General features: G+C 36.8%; 4 protein-coding genes and 1 pseudogene across 6 annotated transcripts in view; 2 read left to right on the plus strand and 3 right to left on the minus strand.

Moving 5' to 3' along the window:
- The window catches only part of LOC103340367 (aspartyl protease family protein 1-like), a 3,316-nt gene extending 1,557 nt beyond the window's left edge, over positions 1–1,759 (minus strand). The window contains exons 1-4 of one of the 2 annotated variants that reach the window (XM_008243773.3): positions 1,210–1,759; positions 955–1,090; positions 253–488; positions 1–111 (exon numbers count right to left, since the gene is read on the minus strand). The exon at positions 1–111 is cut by the window's left edge and continues 120 nt beyond it. In XM_008243773.3, coding sequence (XP_008241995.2) covers positions 1–111; positions 253–488; positions 955–1,090; positions 1,210–1,535 — 809 coding nt within the window. In that variant the 5' untranslated portion in view covers positions 1,536–1,759. The remainder of the gene's footprint in view (positions 112–252; positions 489–954; positions 1,091–1,209) is intronic. The other variant, XM_008243774.3, reaches the window with a different exon arrangement.
- Positions 1,760–4,885: 3,126 nt separating this feature from the next.
- LOC103340447 (thiol-disulfide oxidoreductase LTO1-like) lies at positions 4,886–5,787 on the minus strand (annotated as a pseudogene). Its single transcript, XR_016122822.1, has 2 exons — positions 5,406–5,787; positions 4,886–5,261 (listed from the first exon to the last, which is right to left on the minus strand). The product of XR_016122822.1 is annotated as a thiol-disulfide oxidoreductase LTO1-like (transcript).
- Positions 5,788–6,713: 926 nt separating this feature from the next.
- STR16 (sulfurtransferase protein 16) lies at positions 6,714–8,227 on the plus strand. Its single transcript, XM_008243775.3, has 6 exons — positions 6,714–7,020; positions 7,157–7,267; positions 7,381–7,454; positions 7,547–7,617; positions 7,695–7,748; positions 8,022–8,227. Exons 1-6 carry the CDS (start codon positions 6,854–6,856, stop codon positions 8,094–8,096), a joined length of 552 nt encoding a protein of 183 aa, XP_008241997.2. The 5' UTR covers positions 6,714–6,853; the 3' UTR covers positions 8,097–8,227.
- A 289-nt stretch (positions 8,228–8,516) lies between these two features.
- IQD20 (IQ-domain 20) lies at positions 8,517–9,361 on the plus strand. Its single transcript, XM_008243776.3, has 2 exons — positions 8,517–8,884; positions 8,985–9,361. Exons 1-2 carry the CDS (start codon positions 8,627–8,629, stop codon positions 9,168–9,170), a joined length of 444 nt encoding a protein of 147 aa, XP_008241998.2. The 5' UTR covers positions 8,517–8,626; the 3' UTR covers positions 9,171–9,361.
- Positions 9,292–15,505, minus strand: STY8 (ACT-like protein tyrosine kinase family protein). Its single transcript, XM_008243777.2, has 16 exons — positions 15,099–15,505; positions 14,631–14,745; positions 14,255–14,349; positions 14,019–14,138; positions 13,401–13,455; positions 12,388–12,498; positions 12,249–12,299; positions 11,521–11,696; positions 11,338–11,445; positions 11,175–11,248; positions 10,699–10,874; positions 10,427–10,522; positions 10,108–10,188; positions 9,934–9,987; positions 9,713–9,847; positions 9,292–9,643 (listed from the first exon to the last, which is right to left on the minus strand). Exons 1-16 carry the CDS (start codon positions 15,293–15,295, stop codon positions 9,566–9,568), a joined length of 1,722 nt encoding a protein of 573 aa, XP_008241999.1. The 5' UTR covers positions 15,296–15,505; the 3' UTR covers positions 9,292–9,565.
- Between the last annotated feature and the right edge of the window lie 514 nt (positions 15,506–16,019).

Below are 16,019 nucleotides of genomic sequence, written 5' to 3' on the forward strand. Positions count from 1 at the left end.
AGCCCCTGGCTCGCTAAAATGCTAGGAACGGATACATCATCCATACCAAGCCCTAATAGACCGTTCGGAGCTGCACCATTCAAAAATATTCCAGTCTGCTCCTTACCACAACTGCAAAACAGTAGCACCTCAACATCAAAAGTGTCCTATACAAGTTACAATTGGCACATCTAGGAATAATATAAACATCATACTCTCTAATGCAGATTTCAAATATCCTTTTATTGGCAAAGCAATGAAAAAATTACCCACCCAAAACCAATCCGTGCATTAACATCTTTTTGTTTCGCATCGTCAGTGGTTAGGTGCAAAACATCCTCTACCAGGACCCCCGTAGATGAGGTGTCATTCGACAGATACTCAATCTTGTATTGACAATCACTAGCTGCTGAAGCGCAGTGTTGTCGTTGTTCATAATATGTGCTGTTGCAAGAAACCTTTTTGCTTGTTGACGACGTATTAGGGCTGTAGATTTCAAATTCTATTACCTGGTTCATAAAAAGTATACAAAAAAGTAATGGTCAATGAAATGAACCACCAGAGCATGTTTCATTGAACCAAATGCACTAACAATGTTTACCTGTCTGGTAGAAAGTTTTGGATACTGCAAGAAGCAGCTTAATAGTTTTTTATGGTATAATAAAACAATGTTATCTTATTGCACATTTTTAAGTTTTTTAAATTTGCATTCCTTCATGATCAAGAAATTCTCACCCTAAAGATGAGAACTTGAACTTATTTATTGCAGTTCAAATTTCACAAAAAAAGTTAATCTTTTTAAGTCATCCTTCCTCCTAGCCCTTACATTAAAAAAACCAACATAACACTGAAGTCCATTTGAAGTAATTACAAGTCAAAAGACTTCAAGTAACCAAATTTTCAGGAGAAAAGGTAGCAATTTCCCAAGCTGTATAAGCTTGAAGGAAAAAAAACTGAGTAATTCAGCTCACTTACATCTCCATTTGAGAGGTTTACGCCATGCACGCAACTGCTACAATCACATGGCAACCAGAGCAAATTACTGCCCGTGTCTAAGGCCACAAGGTATGATGTGCTTGGTGTCCCCACAGAAACATTCGCATAATGCAAACTGAAATTCAACAACAACAACAATAATAACAAAAAAATTAAACGCTGGAAAAAGTGAGGACCACATGACCCAAAACAACAAAAATATGAGAACTTTAAAAAATAGAAAAAAGTCCATACTGTCCAAAAGCACCAATCCGACAAGTCTCGTTGCCATAAACGAAGGTAAGCGGCGTCGCTTCGTCGGCGGTGGAGAGATGACGCCCTCGAATGAAGCGATCTCTGTGCGCCATAGCAGCATAGTATTCGGCACTCCCCTTCTCCGGCAGCTCATCGGAACCCAGAATTGCCTTGACGGGATCCGAGAATCGGTGGTGGATATCGAACCCGTATGACCCGAACCCGGAACAGGTCCGAGAAGCCCAACACAATATGAAAACAGACACTAAAAGACGCGTGGCAGTGAAAGAAGAAGAAGAAGAAGCTCTGATGCAAGTAAAGGCCATGGCTTTATTGATTCAGAGTGAGAGGCAGAGCTTTTCGATAATTGGGTTTTGGAGGGCATGAGTTAGAATATAATATAATAGAGAAGCCAGGGCCACTCATAGGTCTAGGAGTAGCTCCACCACTATTCTCAAGTCGTCATTATTCCGCCACTGTTCTACTGTTCTCATGCATCCATGCCCAAGTCGCGTCACCGTTCTCATGCATGCATGCCCAAGTCGTCATTATTGAGAGAGAGAGAGCACTCTTCTCATGCATGCCCAAGTCGTCATTATTGAGAGAGAGACAGATGGCAAAGCTGGGATGATATTTGAAAGTAGGGAATTGCTTTAACTGTCCATTTCTTGCCTCCTAATTGTGGATCATGATCCAAGGGAAATCTTGGCTCGTACAATATAGGTACATACATTGTCTAAAAATATCTGTAAATTATGAAACATATAAATATAAATATTTATTTAAATAAAATATAGGTATATTATTTACCCAAAAAAATTATAAAAAAATAAGTACACGATAATTTATAAAAAATATAGATACATAATAACTTATAAAAAATAATAGATAGATTATTATAGAAAAATAGGCACACAATAATTTATAGAAAATATAGATACACAATAATTTATAAAAATAATAGGTAGATTATTATCCATGAAAAAACTAGGTACAACAAATGAAATTCAAGTTCTAAAATAGGTCGATTATTATTTGGGAAAGATGGAACAAAATTTCAAAAAGGTAATAAGGAAAACAGCCTTTTTCGGCCAACACAATGTTGACTGTATTAATGAATTTTAAGAATAGCAGACAAATTTTTAGAAGGAATCACCACAATAAATTGAGGAACAAAAAATTAAAACACCACCCATTATACATTGAAATATAAATAGGGGTATTTTGACAATCAAAAAATTATAATAAATCAGATATTGAGCTTAATAAGGTAAGTGATGAGTTGGATCCTAGTCATGAGTTTTTATTTATAAAAATTGGGTATTATTTATGGTATTGAATGGCCATTGCAACCTTTTGTTGACGAAGGTCATCATCAGAATCATTATTGAAGAAATTTTGTATAGCATTCCCACATGATTCATGAATTCATTGTAAGAAGAAGAATGAGATAGGAGATTGTGTGTTTGATTGGGTAGAATAATTCCTCTTAAATAGACAAAAGGATAAGGAGGAAGAGAGGAAATGATGGCTAGATGACAAAACGAAAACCCTTTTTCGTATCTGATCATAATTGAATGAAGATAGGAAAAGATAGAGAAAGATAAGGAAATCCAATAAAGGGAGATGGACAAAGATGAGCAATAGTTTAGAACATGATTGAAACATAACAATAGGAGATGGAAAATAATGAAGAAGACAATAGAAGGTGAGCATGAGTTCAGAGCATTATTGAATGAGGATAAAGGAATCCAATGAATTAAAAGTAAAAAACCAATACACCCAAAGTCTATGAAATAAACTGTTGTTGTCCTTTTTTTAAAAAAAAAAAGTGAAATTAAAAAATGTTTTAGAATTTGGATTTTTTTTAGGTTAAAATGTTCAGAAGATTAAATCACGAATATTGAAACAAAAATAATGTCAAAAAAAAATTAACGATTAAAAAAAATTAGAGATTAACCATTCTTAACCAATTTAATAAACTGAGGACTCAAATTATGAGTCTGCATGGTTGGAGGAAAAAACATTTTGAGTCCAGGCAATACATGAATAGTTGTATTTTGGAGGGTGAAAATTTGAGTTTAGCCCTAACATGGTTGGAGATGACCTAAGGTAAGTTGAATTTAAAGGACGTAGCCAAATTTACTATAAAAATAAATCCAACTGGGCTAACAGTGAAGCCAATGCTTTGCCTCCTGGTTTTATTCAGGGCACATCAGATAAGGAGCTTGTTTGCTTTGGATGGGTGCCCCAGATTCAATTGGGGGTCTCTGTTTCACTCTGGATGGGGATCTGTAATTGAAACCCTGCAATTTGGGCATGTCCTTGTTGTTTTGCCATTCATTAATATTGATCAGCCTTTGGCTTCTGGTGGAGAAGGGTCTGGCTGTTGAAGTGAAAGGAAGAGAAGATGGGTCGTTTTGCAAAGATGAGATGGCCAAAACGCACAGGCATGCAATGATGGCAGAGGAAGGAGAGAGCAGCTAAGAACCAATGCAAGGAAAGCTGCCAAAATCTTTGGAGATCAGAATCTGCACCAAGACTTTTTTTTTTTTGGTCTGAAATCAGAATCTGCACCAAGACTAGATTTGTGAATTTGTCACTTTTCTAAAAAGAAACGTTTCAAAAAGGTCCCTCTCTCTATCTCTCCCCTCCCATGTCAGGTTGGCAAAATGACCTTATTTCATTTTATTTTAAGAAAGCTAGACGACCCTATTTTCAATGTTACCCAATTAATTTTGAGAGTGTTATATATTGAAGTGAACTTCATGCTTAGAGATGCTGGAACTTGGGTTATTGCCACTATAATATTTTGGTGCATAATTTATTCTAAAACCTGCCATAGAAATATAAACTTTAGACCCCCAACTGGGATACATGCTTACCAACTTTTGGTCTCAACAAATGGGCTCTCCTAAAATTAATCAATACGTTCATTGAGCTTCCCACCCAGTTAAATAGAACTGATACCACTACGAGATTGAAGTAGTTCTTTCTAAACTTTTTTTTTTTTCTTTTCTCGTAGTTTTTTTTTAATTCCAACTCGATTTGTGTGTCACGACTCACGTTAATAAATTAGTATATATTTTTAGTATAATCAGACCGAATCGGATGAATCGGTTGGGTTCATAGCTCCCACTTTTGCAAAATGTCGGTTTGTTGAACCAAATTAGTCAACTCCATAAGACCTTAAAAAGTTTTAATGGATTTTAACGACGTGGACAAAATTGATGTGTGAATTAACGTGAAGAATGATCCCTGACACAAAAAAGATAAATAATTATAACTCAAAGTTTCGTAAACGTCACAAATGTTTGTGACAAACTTTCTTTTAATTTTTTTCCACTCGGCCTATGCATCTTTGAATTTGAGGTATGGTGGGTTAATTAAATTAAATATTTTTATAGAGATGGACTTGTTATTTAGGTTAAGATCTAAATAAAATTCCATTCATTTTCTCAAAGGAGAAAGCTTGAAACTTGAAGTGTTTGTGGTATGGGTAACCAGAGATATGTATGAATACAATAGAATAATTTTTGCTTGCTAATTTTGGTGAAATGAGGTATTAGTGCCTTAGAATTAATACTAAATTTCCTTTTTGCCAAACCTTGCAATAGGCTAGAGCCTACCCAAGCCATAGTGTAGTACCCTTTGTTTGGTTAGACGTAACCACACACCGTCAAAAACCAAAGTACCAAAGCAACAAAACAATAAACAAACCCCAATATTCAAATATATGGACCACACCCAAAGCATATAAAGCCACAGGTTAAAGCATACCAAACAGAAAAAGGCTAGCTAACCTTTAAAGTGATGATAAATAAGGTGAAAGAGAGCAAAACAATATGAGCAAGAAGCTCCTGAAAATTTAGTGCTAAGAACGTACAGAAAACAAGCGCTAGCAGCCGCCATGGAAGTTGTAGTCCTATGTAAAACCAGGCGAGCATTAGATTCACCAATCCCAAAAGGCAACTTCTTTGCAGTCAATAGCTGCACACTAAGAGTAGCAACTAACCCATATGCAACCATCCCAAACAATGGAACAGGAACACCTGGGAAAACCAAAAGGAACCTTCTTTCAAACACATAATGTAATTCATTTCCAATTCACAAAAGGCCAGTCGAAAGTTTCAATGTTTCTTGTTGTGGGTGATTGTATATTTGAATTCAGTTGGGTATGGAGTTGAAGAGAGTACCAAAAACGACGGCGTAATCGCTGCTGAGGATGTCGCCGCAGCTACCACCGCCGATTGGGCAAAAGGCATCGGAATGTGTTAGCTTGAGATACGTCAAGTACGTCGTTTCTAGAAACCCAACGCCTCCGAGCCCTACATTTAGTGTCTCGCTCAAGCTACTCGAAGACGACTGCGCCAACGACGCCGTTTTGGCATCGGAGTCGGCGTTTTGGTTCGGCTCGGATTCGGAAGAAGAACATGTTATGGGAAGCAGCTGTGATCTCCGACCCCAACCCAGCGTTTTATGGAGAAAAGCGAATCTTCCATGGATGGACAGAGACCTTCGCGCCGACGAGAATGGAGGAGATGTTAGGCTCGCGAACGCCAAGGTAGCCATTTCCACTCTCACATTCCACCTGAAAATCAACTGTGACTCGCGGGGATTAATCTGGGCTGGCTGGGCCGAACTAAATTCCTGTTACCTCAATTTTGGGCCATATGTCTTTGAAGCCTTGCTTATAGCCCAACCCAAATTACTTACTGGTCTATTTTTGGAGTAGAGCCCAAATCATCCTAGGAAAGTTTTTATACCTCGGCGAAGAGGGCCCATAACATGGTATTACCATCACAGACAAAACTTACTCACATCAACGAGGATCAAGAACATAGACTTACATCATGTTACATTTTTTTTTTATAAATACAAGTGATATTAGGGAGGAGGAAATTGAACTTAAAATCTCGGATGCAAAGGTAAATGTTCTAACTACTTGAGCTATAAGCCCCTTACATTCATCTTTTATATTAAGACACAATTTTCTATTATCTAGCTCTTAATATATGGTATTTTCATTTCTAATTTTAGAATCAAGTATTAAAAAAATATTTTTAACCAAATAGTTTTTTTTTTTAAGGAAAAAAAAAATACGCAATTCGTCCAAATAGTTGATGTATCACATATGAGAGTTTTTACCCAAAATAAAATAAAAAGATCATTTATGTGATTGTTTCTGAAAGAACAAAAAACATTGAGATTTTTATTATTGGATGGGTTATATAATATCAAATTCCAAAAACCGAAAGAATCTTGTCTGCATTCTCAGCCACCCAGGTGTACATGCATTGCCTATTCTCTGAACTCAAGGTTGAAAGATTGAAACTTATCCATGCAAAAGTATGTGTGCCTCCTGTTGGGTTTATCTGAAATCAGAAACAGCCAGACTTGGCGTGGCATCCATGCCCCTATCTCTCTCTCTCTCTCTCTCTCTCTCTCACACATCTAGTCATCATCTCTGTCCTCAGCTGACACACCCATAAAATAAATAATGACACAACCTCCTCAACCATATTCCATATTTCACTGCTAAGTGCTAAAACACTCACTCGCACATTGCAATTTGCAAATCCCAGATACCAAAACCAAAACATAATCAATTTGCTATCTTCAAAACCATCCAATAATATTAAAAATGGTGGCAATTTCTCTTGTGTCCTCCTCCTCCTGCTTTACTGGCTCTGCACTTCAACGCCCTTCACTTTTTTCTCCTCAAAATCTCAATCAGAGGTATCTTTTTTCACTCAATGTGAATCTGCAGAGACTTGGCACTGGAATTCAAAACAAGAACTGCAACTTCTGGTAAGTAGCAAGCACAAAGAAACCCACCAAAAAATAAAAATAAAAAATTTCTTCTAGAATTCTGTTTTTTTTTTTTTTGTATGTTAAAAATATTGTGTTTGATACCAACTGTGGTGTTGTTTGGCAACTGGGAAAGTCCGACAGCTGCCCAGAAAGGGAATTTGGAGGCTGTTGGTGTTCCAACTTCAGTGCCAGTTCGTGTGGCGCATGAGCTTCTTCAAGCTGGACACAGATATTTGGATGTCAGGTACTCTCTCTTTTATTTTAATTTCTCTATTAAAGTTAATCACTCTGTTAATTAATCTTGATTTCTTTGTTTGATTGTTTTTGCTTTTGGGTTAATTGTCTGTGTTTGTGTAGGACCCCTGATGAGTTCAGTAGAGGGCATGCCCCTGGGGCTGTTAACGTCCCTTACTTGTACAAACTTGGATCAGGTTCACTTTTTGTTCTTCACACCTTCTTCTTGATTACTTTTTTTCTAAAATTAAATGATTGTATTCATTTGTAATTGTGTTGTTGTATGCAGGGATGTCAAAGAACCCTGAATTTCTAAAAGAAGTGGCATCACATTTCAGAAAACATGATGAGATTATCGTTGTGAGTTCCAGTTATTTTCACTATCTTTTTTAATGAATTTGAGCCCCCATTAAGTTTTTAACCTAATGGCTCGACAGGGATGCCAGCTTGGGAAAAGGTCCATGATGGCTGCAACTGATCTCCTAGCTGCTGTAAGCACAACTTTGTTGTTAAGTAATTAATTACTTATGGACATCACATTTTGGTTGAACGTCGTTATCAAATAGGTTGTGTTGTTGCATATAAAAATTCAGAAAAAAGACTTCGGGCAGAGACAGAATGTGTCTTTTTGATATGTTATATAGTTTAGTATGATCATTAATATGATCGCATATTTTATGAAAATCCACATAAAATAATATTGAAGGATGCAATGTTTTATTAATGGAACTGGTTTTGGGCTCAATGGCTTTCCATTTTTGCAGGGATTCAGTGGCATTACAGACATAGCTGGTGGATATGCTGCTTGGACACAGACTGGACTTCCAACAGAGAAATGAAACTTGATTGTGTCCTGCCAGAGAGAGAGAGAGAGAAAAGGTCAAAGAAAATGTCATATGTAATGTAATGTGTATCAAACAGAAAGAAAAGTTGGTAAATAAATCAATCACCCAGAAAACTTTGTAAACAAGTTAGAGAAGTGCTCTACTTTTACCAGAGTTGAAAACACTATCTTATATGCTTGCTTTATGCTTATTAGAATTCACAACCAAAAATTGTTGATTGATGCTACTGATCATGAAACCATTTGAGAAATACATGTCGTTTCGCGAGTGAAAAGTGCACGTTGTTGTTCTGCCAACTCACTTGAGTTTGAGAGACTTTCACTGTAGAATGCTTCAAACTCACACACAGCTGGTGGGTAGAGAGATATTCATCCCTCCACTCTCTCTCTCTCTCTCTCTCTCTCACAGGGGAAATGAAAGGAAAACATGAACATGGTGCCCACATCTCCTCCCTTTACGTCACCGTTTTCAATTTGCTTTAAAGTGGAGAATGAATGCCCCAACTTAACTCGCACTCTTTTTAAATGTCATACGACAACAAGTATACAAGAATGGGAAGTTACCGGAAATGGTTCAAAACAATTCGAAGAAAGCTAGACAGATCATCTAACAGAGACATCATTGTCGTCTACACCAACACCAGCCCAAGCACTCATGAAGAATCAGTCAGGTACCAAGATCTCAACGGCTCTGCTTCATCGTCTTCATCATCCACAAAGAAATTTTTATCCCACGAAGATATTGCAGCCATCAAGCTCCAAGCGTTTTTCAGGGGGCATCTTGTACGCAACCCCACTTGTTATTTTTCATATGGCCAGATTTTGGTTGATGGATGATAATTGTTGAATTTGTAGGTTTGTGATGATTTAAACAATTTGACAGGCCAGGCAAGCATTTCGAGCACTGAGGAGCCTGGTGAAGCTGCAAGCCTTGGTTCGTGGGGCGTGTGTGCGGAAACAAGCACGTATGGCTCTCCATTGCATGCATGCGCTTGTCCGGTTGCAGGTCAAGGTCCGTGCACGGCAGCTCCTCAGCGAGTCTAGCAATGGCAGATCCGTCGCAGCTTAACCGTGTTTGATAAACATGTCTAATGAACGTCCGACATTAAGACTTTAAATACAAAGATCTGGGAAGTCAAAGAACTTCCTGATAAAAGGCTGTGTACTTCTAATTTTAAGATTTAGCAAAATTCTTCTCCTACATAAGGTGCAGTTTCTTATTAAAACGAAAATTTTAATACCACAAGGTAGTTTACATTATCTTTCTGTTACGGCTCTACCGCTAATCGGTGGGCCTAATTTAGACGAAGAAAAACAGGGTCTATAAAGAGAAGACCACCAGAAAAAACAAGAACAAATTTCAATAAAAACTGTGTGATTGCTTGGCAAAGTCTGTACAATGCAGAAGGTATGTGCAATGAAAATGGTCCACATACAAAATCAGATTTCTCTTATCTTCTGTGCTCAGTGATGGCCCCATCTCAGTCCCGAGAAAAAACCACCTGATTTATCCTTGCGTCGATCTTCTCCCTCAGTTCCGACCTGTTTCAAAATTAAAGGATTTAAATATGTTTTATGGGCCAGAAGGTATACAGTCGGGTAAGAAAGTACCTCCTTGGCCAAATTCTGCAGGATTTCTACGATATCGGAGAAGTGGGGTCTTTGAGTTGGGTCTTGCTGCCAGCATCTCTCAAGCAGTTCGGCGAACCTTGGGTGAGTGGTCTTGGGAATTGTGGGCCGTAAGGCCTGACAGGACAGCCATGCCAATTAGAGTGATTCGATAATAATATTGTGCACGTTACATTTATGCCAAATTGGGAGGGTAAGTATACCTTTTGCACCACACCTACTGCTGCTTGTAATGGGGTCAAGGATGAGTAAGGGAGCTGGTAAATACATCATAAAGAAGACCATGAGTTTTGAAATTAATGCCATTATGAACTCATGGATTGCTGAAGTAATTAGGGAAAAAAAAACTTATTCTTGCAAAGGAAAATAGCACTTACTTGTCCTGTTAGAAGCTCCCACAGTACTATTCCAAAACTGAAAACATCTGCCTTGTGATCATATGGTTTGTGTTCAATGACCTTCATTCAAGAAAAAATGAATTAAAGTCCAATCAACCAACCTAGTCATTGTTAAACCCCATGATAGCTGTAAATACCCTTGTGGATAAAAGCTTAGTTGATTTGAGTATGAACCCCATGAATTACTAAACTATTAATCATATCACTATAAAGCAGTTCTGACTTAAAACACTAGGAAATTATTCTCTTTGCAATATTATTCCACAAAATAAAAGTTGATAGCCAAGAAGATGCCTACCTCAGGAGCCATCCAGCGGTATGTTCCAGTTTCAGCTGTCATCACTCCAGATTGAGTCTGCACTCTGGCAACGCCAAAATCAGCAACCTTAACAACCTGTACAAGAAAGATCTACGACTTTAATCATTACAAATCAAAGAAAACATGCTTAAGAAAGAATAGTTAATCGACACACGAAAGTTCTTTTTGAATTTAAATCTCTATAAATGCAAAGGAAAAACATATTTGACACACAATGAGTCATTCACTGAAGAGACGAGGAATCCACTTACTTCGTGTTCATCCATCAGAAGATTGGCCGTCTTAAGATCCCTGTGGATTATATTATTTTGGTGCAAATAGTTCATTCCCTTGGAAACATCAATTGCTACTTTGAGCAGAGAGGGAAGCTTAAACACACCCCTATGTTTATGCAGAAAGTCGTATACACTTCCTCTGGACATAAATTCTGATAAGCAGAAACATAAGCATCAAAAGGTGTTTGTCAGTGAATTCAAAAAGAAGGCCAAGTAAACGTACAAATAACAAATTCAAAAATGCACCACATATTTCATAAAATGAAAATTCATAGAAGTTACCAATCACTTCTATCACAACACCAGACTTATTTTCTTCTAGTTGTAACTAGTTAGACATCATGTAGCAAAGATGAAAGTACGGCAGCCATCAGTAACAATCATGACATCTCATATAATGAGATACTTGAGCACATGAGGATTGTTAATATAAAGGATTCTCTTATATATACCTGTCACAATGCATAGGTTTGGAGGCTTTGTACATGCACCTATAAATTGCACAACATTCTTATGCCGAATCTTCCTGCCAAAATCATGATATCATGAAGTTTAAAAAAGATGTATAAAAAATGACAACTGCCACTAACAAGCATACACAGTATTTAGATAAACCTCAGTATATAAACTTCCTGTGAAAAATCTCTCAACATCTCTGCATTGACACGCTCCGGTTTGAGAACTTTTATGGCAACCTCCTGACTACAATATGTGCCTCTGTAACTGAAAGAAGTTGGAAATAGAATGTCAAACAAGCATCTGCATGCAATCCAACACAGAATTCAAAATATAACTTACAGATCACCGAATGACCCAGATCCAACTTTGTTCTCAAATTTCAGCTGCCTCGTATCAATCTCCCAGACATCTGTTCCATCAGTTGGTATTTCTATGCAATCCGGGAAGGACTCATTCCTTGTTTGGTTGTCCTCGCCAATAGCAGCAATTGGATGTTGTTTTGACCAAGATTGCTCCTGCAAAACATTTGAGAAATATCATTAATGAATATTTCTTTTGGTTGGGGGGGCAAAATAGATGCATATTCGGTGGCATGAAATGGATATATCCATATATCTGACTTATATTTATGAGATGATAAAATATGGCAAAACCTATACCAAAAATTGGTTCACGTAGAAATAGACAGTATTAAAGTTTAAAATAAACTACGAGTCTGGATTTGCAAGTGAAGTATTACTAGCAATATGGATTACAAATGGTTTTTATTAAATAATCAAATGGTAGTGGAAAAAATTATGAAATTGAAAGATGGTACAAAGGATGAATTCACAGTGAATTACATGATCACCTGAGAAAGGTGAACCCAAACTTTCTGACTGATGGTTACAAGTTAGGTGGTATCCGCCTTTCACAAGATTAAAAGGTCCACTAAATTTGAAATGAAACCAGCCAGAACATTCACATATCCATAAATAATCTCAGTCTATTCAAAGCACGAGACAATTCAACTTTTGTTCTAGATCATACACAACAATAAACTAAGGAAAATTAAGGAGCAAAATTACCTTTAATTTTGAAATTTCCTTTTGCAGCACACTTTTAAGCTCCTCAGTTTCCTAAATGTTCCCACATGGAAGAACACTTTGTTCAATGAACAAGAAGAATGTGACTCAAACATCTATGCTGAAACATCCAAACTCGTACCTCATAGTGCCAACCATCGACCACAAAAACATCCAGAGAAAATCCATCGACAGTGGAAAAAGCATGAGCTTCTTGAATATTCAGTCCAATCTCAGCAAGTAATGAAGTTAACTGGAAAATTAATCACTAAGATGTATTTTTTAGTAAGCGAGTGAGTGAGTACTTCAGTCAGAGACAGACAGGACACAAAATTTTCCATATCTGTTGAATCTTAGACATTCTAGAAAACTCACAATTATATTCAGTTGATAGCCTGATCAATTAACAAGATATTCTAAGGTTCACAACCTAGGAACTGTTCCACCAAACATACCTCGTGGAAAAAGATAAGTCACTCGGAGCTACCTGGTAGAGTTCCAAACATTTGACATTATTTACATGGTTGAAAATAGACAAATCAAGACTCTAGAGCCCCACTAGTCAGATCATCCTATTACAGCATACTCCTTTTAGAAAATAAAAACTTGTTCTATAAAAGGAAACTAAAAACCTACATGTCCGTTGCCTCTTGATTGAATTCCAGTTCAAGCACAAATTTCCAATTGCATGTAACAAATAACCACTGATAAACAAATGTGAATTTTCAGAGCCATTAACCACTGATAAACAAATGTGAATTTTCAGAGCCATTCAGCAGTAACCTATATATATATATATATATATATATATATATATATCACAGCTAAGATGGGAATATGGAAACTAAGAAAACATCATTGAATGGATGGAACAAAGTTTAGAGACATTATGTATCTTGGTACTCAAGTTTGATCATAGAATTTTAATGATATCAAATATAAAACAAAAGCCATCATATAGGAAATTCTGGAAGGAAAATTGAAACACATATTTTAATGATGTATGCCGAATATCAATAGATATGAGCGTAATCAGATGTGTAATCAGCTAATGTAAAAGCATCCAAAACAAAAGATGATGGCATGTATTTGAATAATATTTGGTAAAAACCTAAAGGTCCACCGCAGGCATGTGAATATAAAGATGAGGACTACCTGACTAAGAAGTTTGGGCTTGTCAACTGTTGAAAACGTGATCTCATGCATAGGCCTACACAATTAACACCGAAATTAACAAACCAACACAAATAAATTACTAAGAATATTTGTGTTTGTGTTCATGGTAAACAACATCAAACTCTTTTCTTTGGGGTATAGAAGGCTCATGAGCATAAGCCTAAAATATGTAGCCCCACCCAACTTAGCTAGTAGAGCCCAAAATCTTATAAATTACGAAAAGTTGACAACTAGGAGAGAGAGAGAGAGAGAGAGAGAGAGAGAGAGAAAGCACCGGAAACAAAATGTAAAAATTCTAGAATACAGTAATTTTTTTAACACGCCGTTCACTAACTATCCTATAGAACATAAAACATATTCCACTGCAGATGAAACTTTTAAGAAAATGGAGAAACCATGACTTCTTCTATCTCTCTGTTTCTGTCTCTCTCACTCACACATGCAAACCCAGTCCATGGGCAGACACCATTATCAAAACTAAACAAACAAAATAGCAGATAGTTTAACAAACTAAACACCTCTACAAAGTGACGGGGAGAAGCCACTTTGCAGTGGAAGACTGACTACTTAAGATTGGGCTGAATGTTCATTTCTTACCTAGAGAAGAATGGTGTTGAACTCATTGCACTACCTCCATCTTCAACATGGTATCTATTTGCTTGAAGTGCAAATGCTTCAAGATTAGGAGATGAACCAAAGGTAGGTGGTGGATGGATCCTGATGACAGCAGAATTCAAAGAGTTGCACATATAAGATAAACATACAAAACAACAGAGTGAGGTTATTGAATGCAAAACAAGAATGGACAAGACAGCTGATATATCATGCCATACCCTTGTCTGTTAGAATAATTAAAAGAACTTTGTGCATCTTCTATCATTGAAGAATCTGAATGGACCGAATCAACGGAGTTTCCAACATGATAAACCTAAATCAATGAAAAAAATTAATCAATAGCAAGTATTTATGGATCCTTGGCTCAGGTAATTACATTGATTATAATTAATACTTCAACTCGAAGAAGACATCCCTATTTTTTATATAGGATAAGATTAGATAACCCTATTCGGGCAACACAAGTAAGATGGTTGCCACTAGCTTACTCTATTCAACCAACACATGCACAATTCATAAGTGCATGCATGCACACACACACAAAGACAGATGGCATTAAGCATCAACATAGTGAGTAATTGCTTATATGTTCACCTGCACAGTGCGAACTTCAAAGGCAGGTTGATTAGCAGGGTCTTCTGCAAATTGCAGCAATCTCTTATGTGTAAGCACATCTTCTGCCCTCTCCACGTTCACATCCAATGCGTATCTACATAGTTACAATAACAAACAGCCAAGCGAAATCTCAAAATTATATACACTCTAATTCCCAAAAGTAAAAATTAATAAACCTAACCAAATTTTGTTCTTTTTTTCCTATTTTTCACTCTTTTCAAGCTCTTGCCAGCTGTCAGCGCCCTACAAATTCGAAAATGAAAACTCTAGTACTAGGAAAACAAAGCTTCGTATGATACTTGACAGAAGTATGAGAAAGATTCCATCTTTTTTTCTTGCTTACATTTCCTATAGTTTCTCAGCAACCAATCAAGCAATGTCATAAGCCAAAGAAACTAATTAACGAACACACAAATCAAAACAGAAAACCTAGGGTTAAGACGATACCGAGGAGGTAAGCGATTGAAATGAAGCCAAAGCTGATCATCAAATCCGGGAAGATTAGCCTCCTCAAAATCGGACTGTTGTATTCGCCGAAGCACCTCGTTATAAACCTCGAGCTTCTGTCTCTGATAGCGAGGCTGAGCGTGGGACGAGAGCGCGGCTCTGCTGCCACAGCTCTCTACGTCTTCATCAATAGCCATTGGAGCTGAAGCAAAGCTTGAGAGAAGCGAATCCAAATCTGCTAATGGATTTATAGACTACAAATGGAGAATATGCACTGTTCTGCAGGCTCGGTCAGAGCTATTAATAAGAAGAGTGAGATGGAGATTTTGGAGAGAGAGAGAGAGAGAGAGAGAGAGAGAGAGAGAAGCTTCAACTGGAAAAAGGCAGCGAGAGAAGGAGAAGATTCTCTCTCTTTCTTTCTTTGAATTTGGCCATGGCTTTTAGCAAGGGGTCCACTGCCTGCTGACTCATCTGTGACTTATCCATCACTGCCGCTAATTAATTATTAGCAAAAACTAATTTTGTTTTATGGTGCACATTGCACAATTCCTAACCCTTGGACGAGAGGAAATAACTCGAACTTTAATTAAAAATTGGAAATTTAAGAGAAGAAATTGATAGTTCCCTTATTTGGCAACGAGTGAAAAAAATCGTGAAAATTGAGGCATCAAATTCTTGAGTTTAATTTTCACCAAAATAAGCATCATTTCACAATTTTCATAGTGTCATTTATAAAATTCGACATACATAAATAAAAACACTGAAATATTCAATTTCCAGAAATTGAAATTCCATAAAGAAAATGATGGATTTATTTTTTTAATTTTTTAAGTTATGGATATCTCTAAAGAAAAATGTGGGTTTCTGGCAAAAATATAAATAAATAATGTGATTTTTTTAAAATATTGTATTTTATTACAT

The sequence above is a fragment of the Prunus mume genome, linkage group LG8 (genome assembly GCF_029339155.1).
Source record: "Prunus mume cultivar Tortuosa linkage group LG8, ASM2933915v1, whole genome shotgun sequence".
Lineage (NCBI taxonomy): Eukaryota > Viridiplantae > Streptophyta > Magnoliopsida > Rosales > Rosaceae > Prunus > Prunus mume.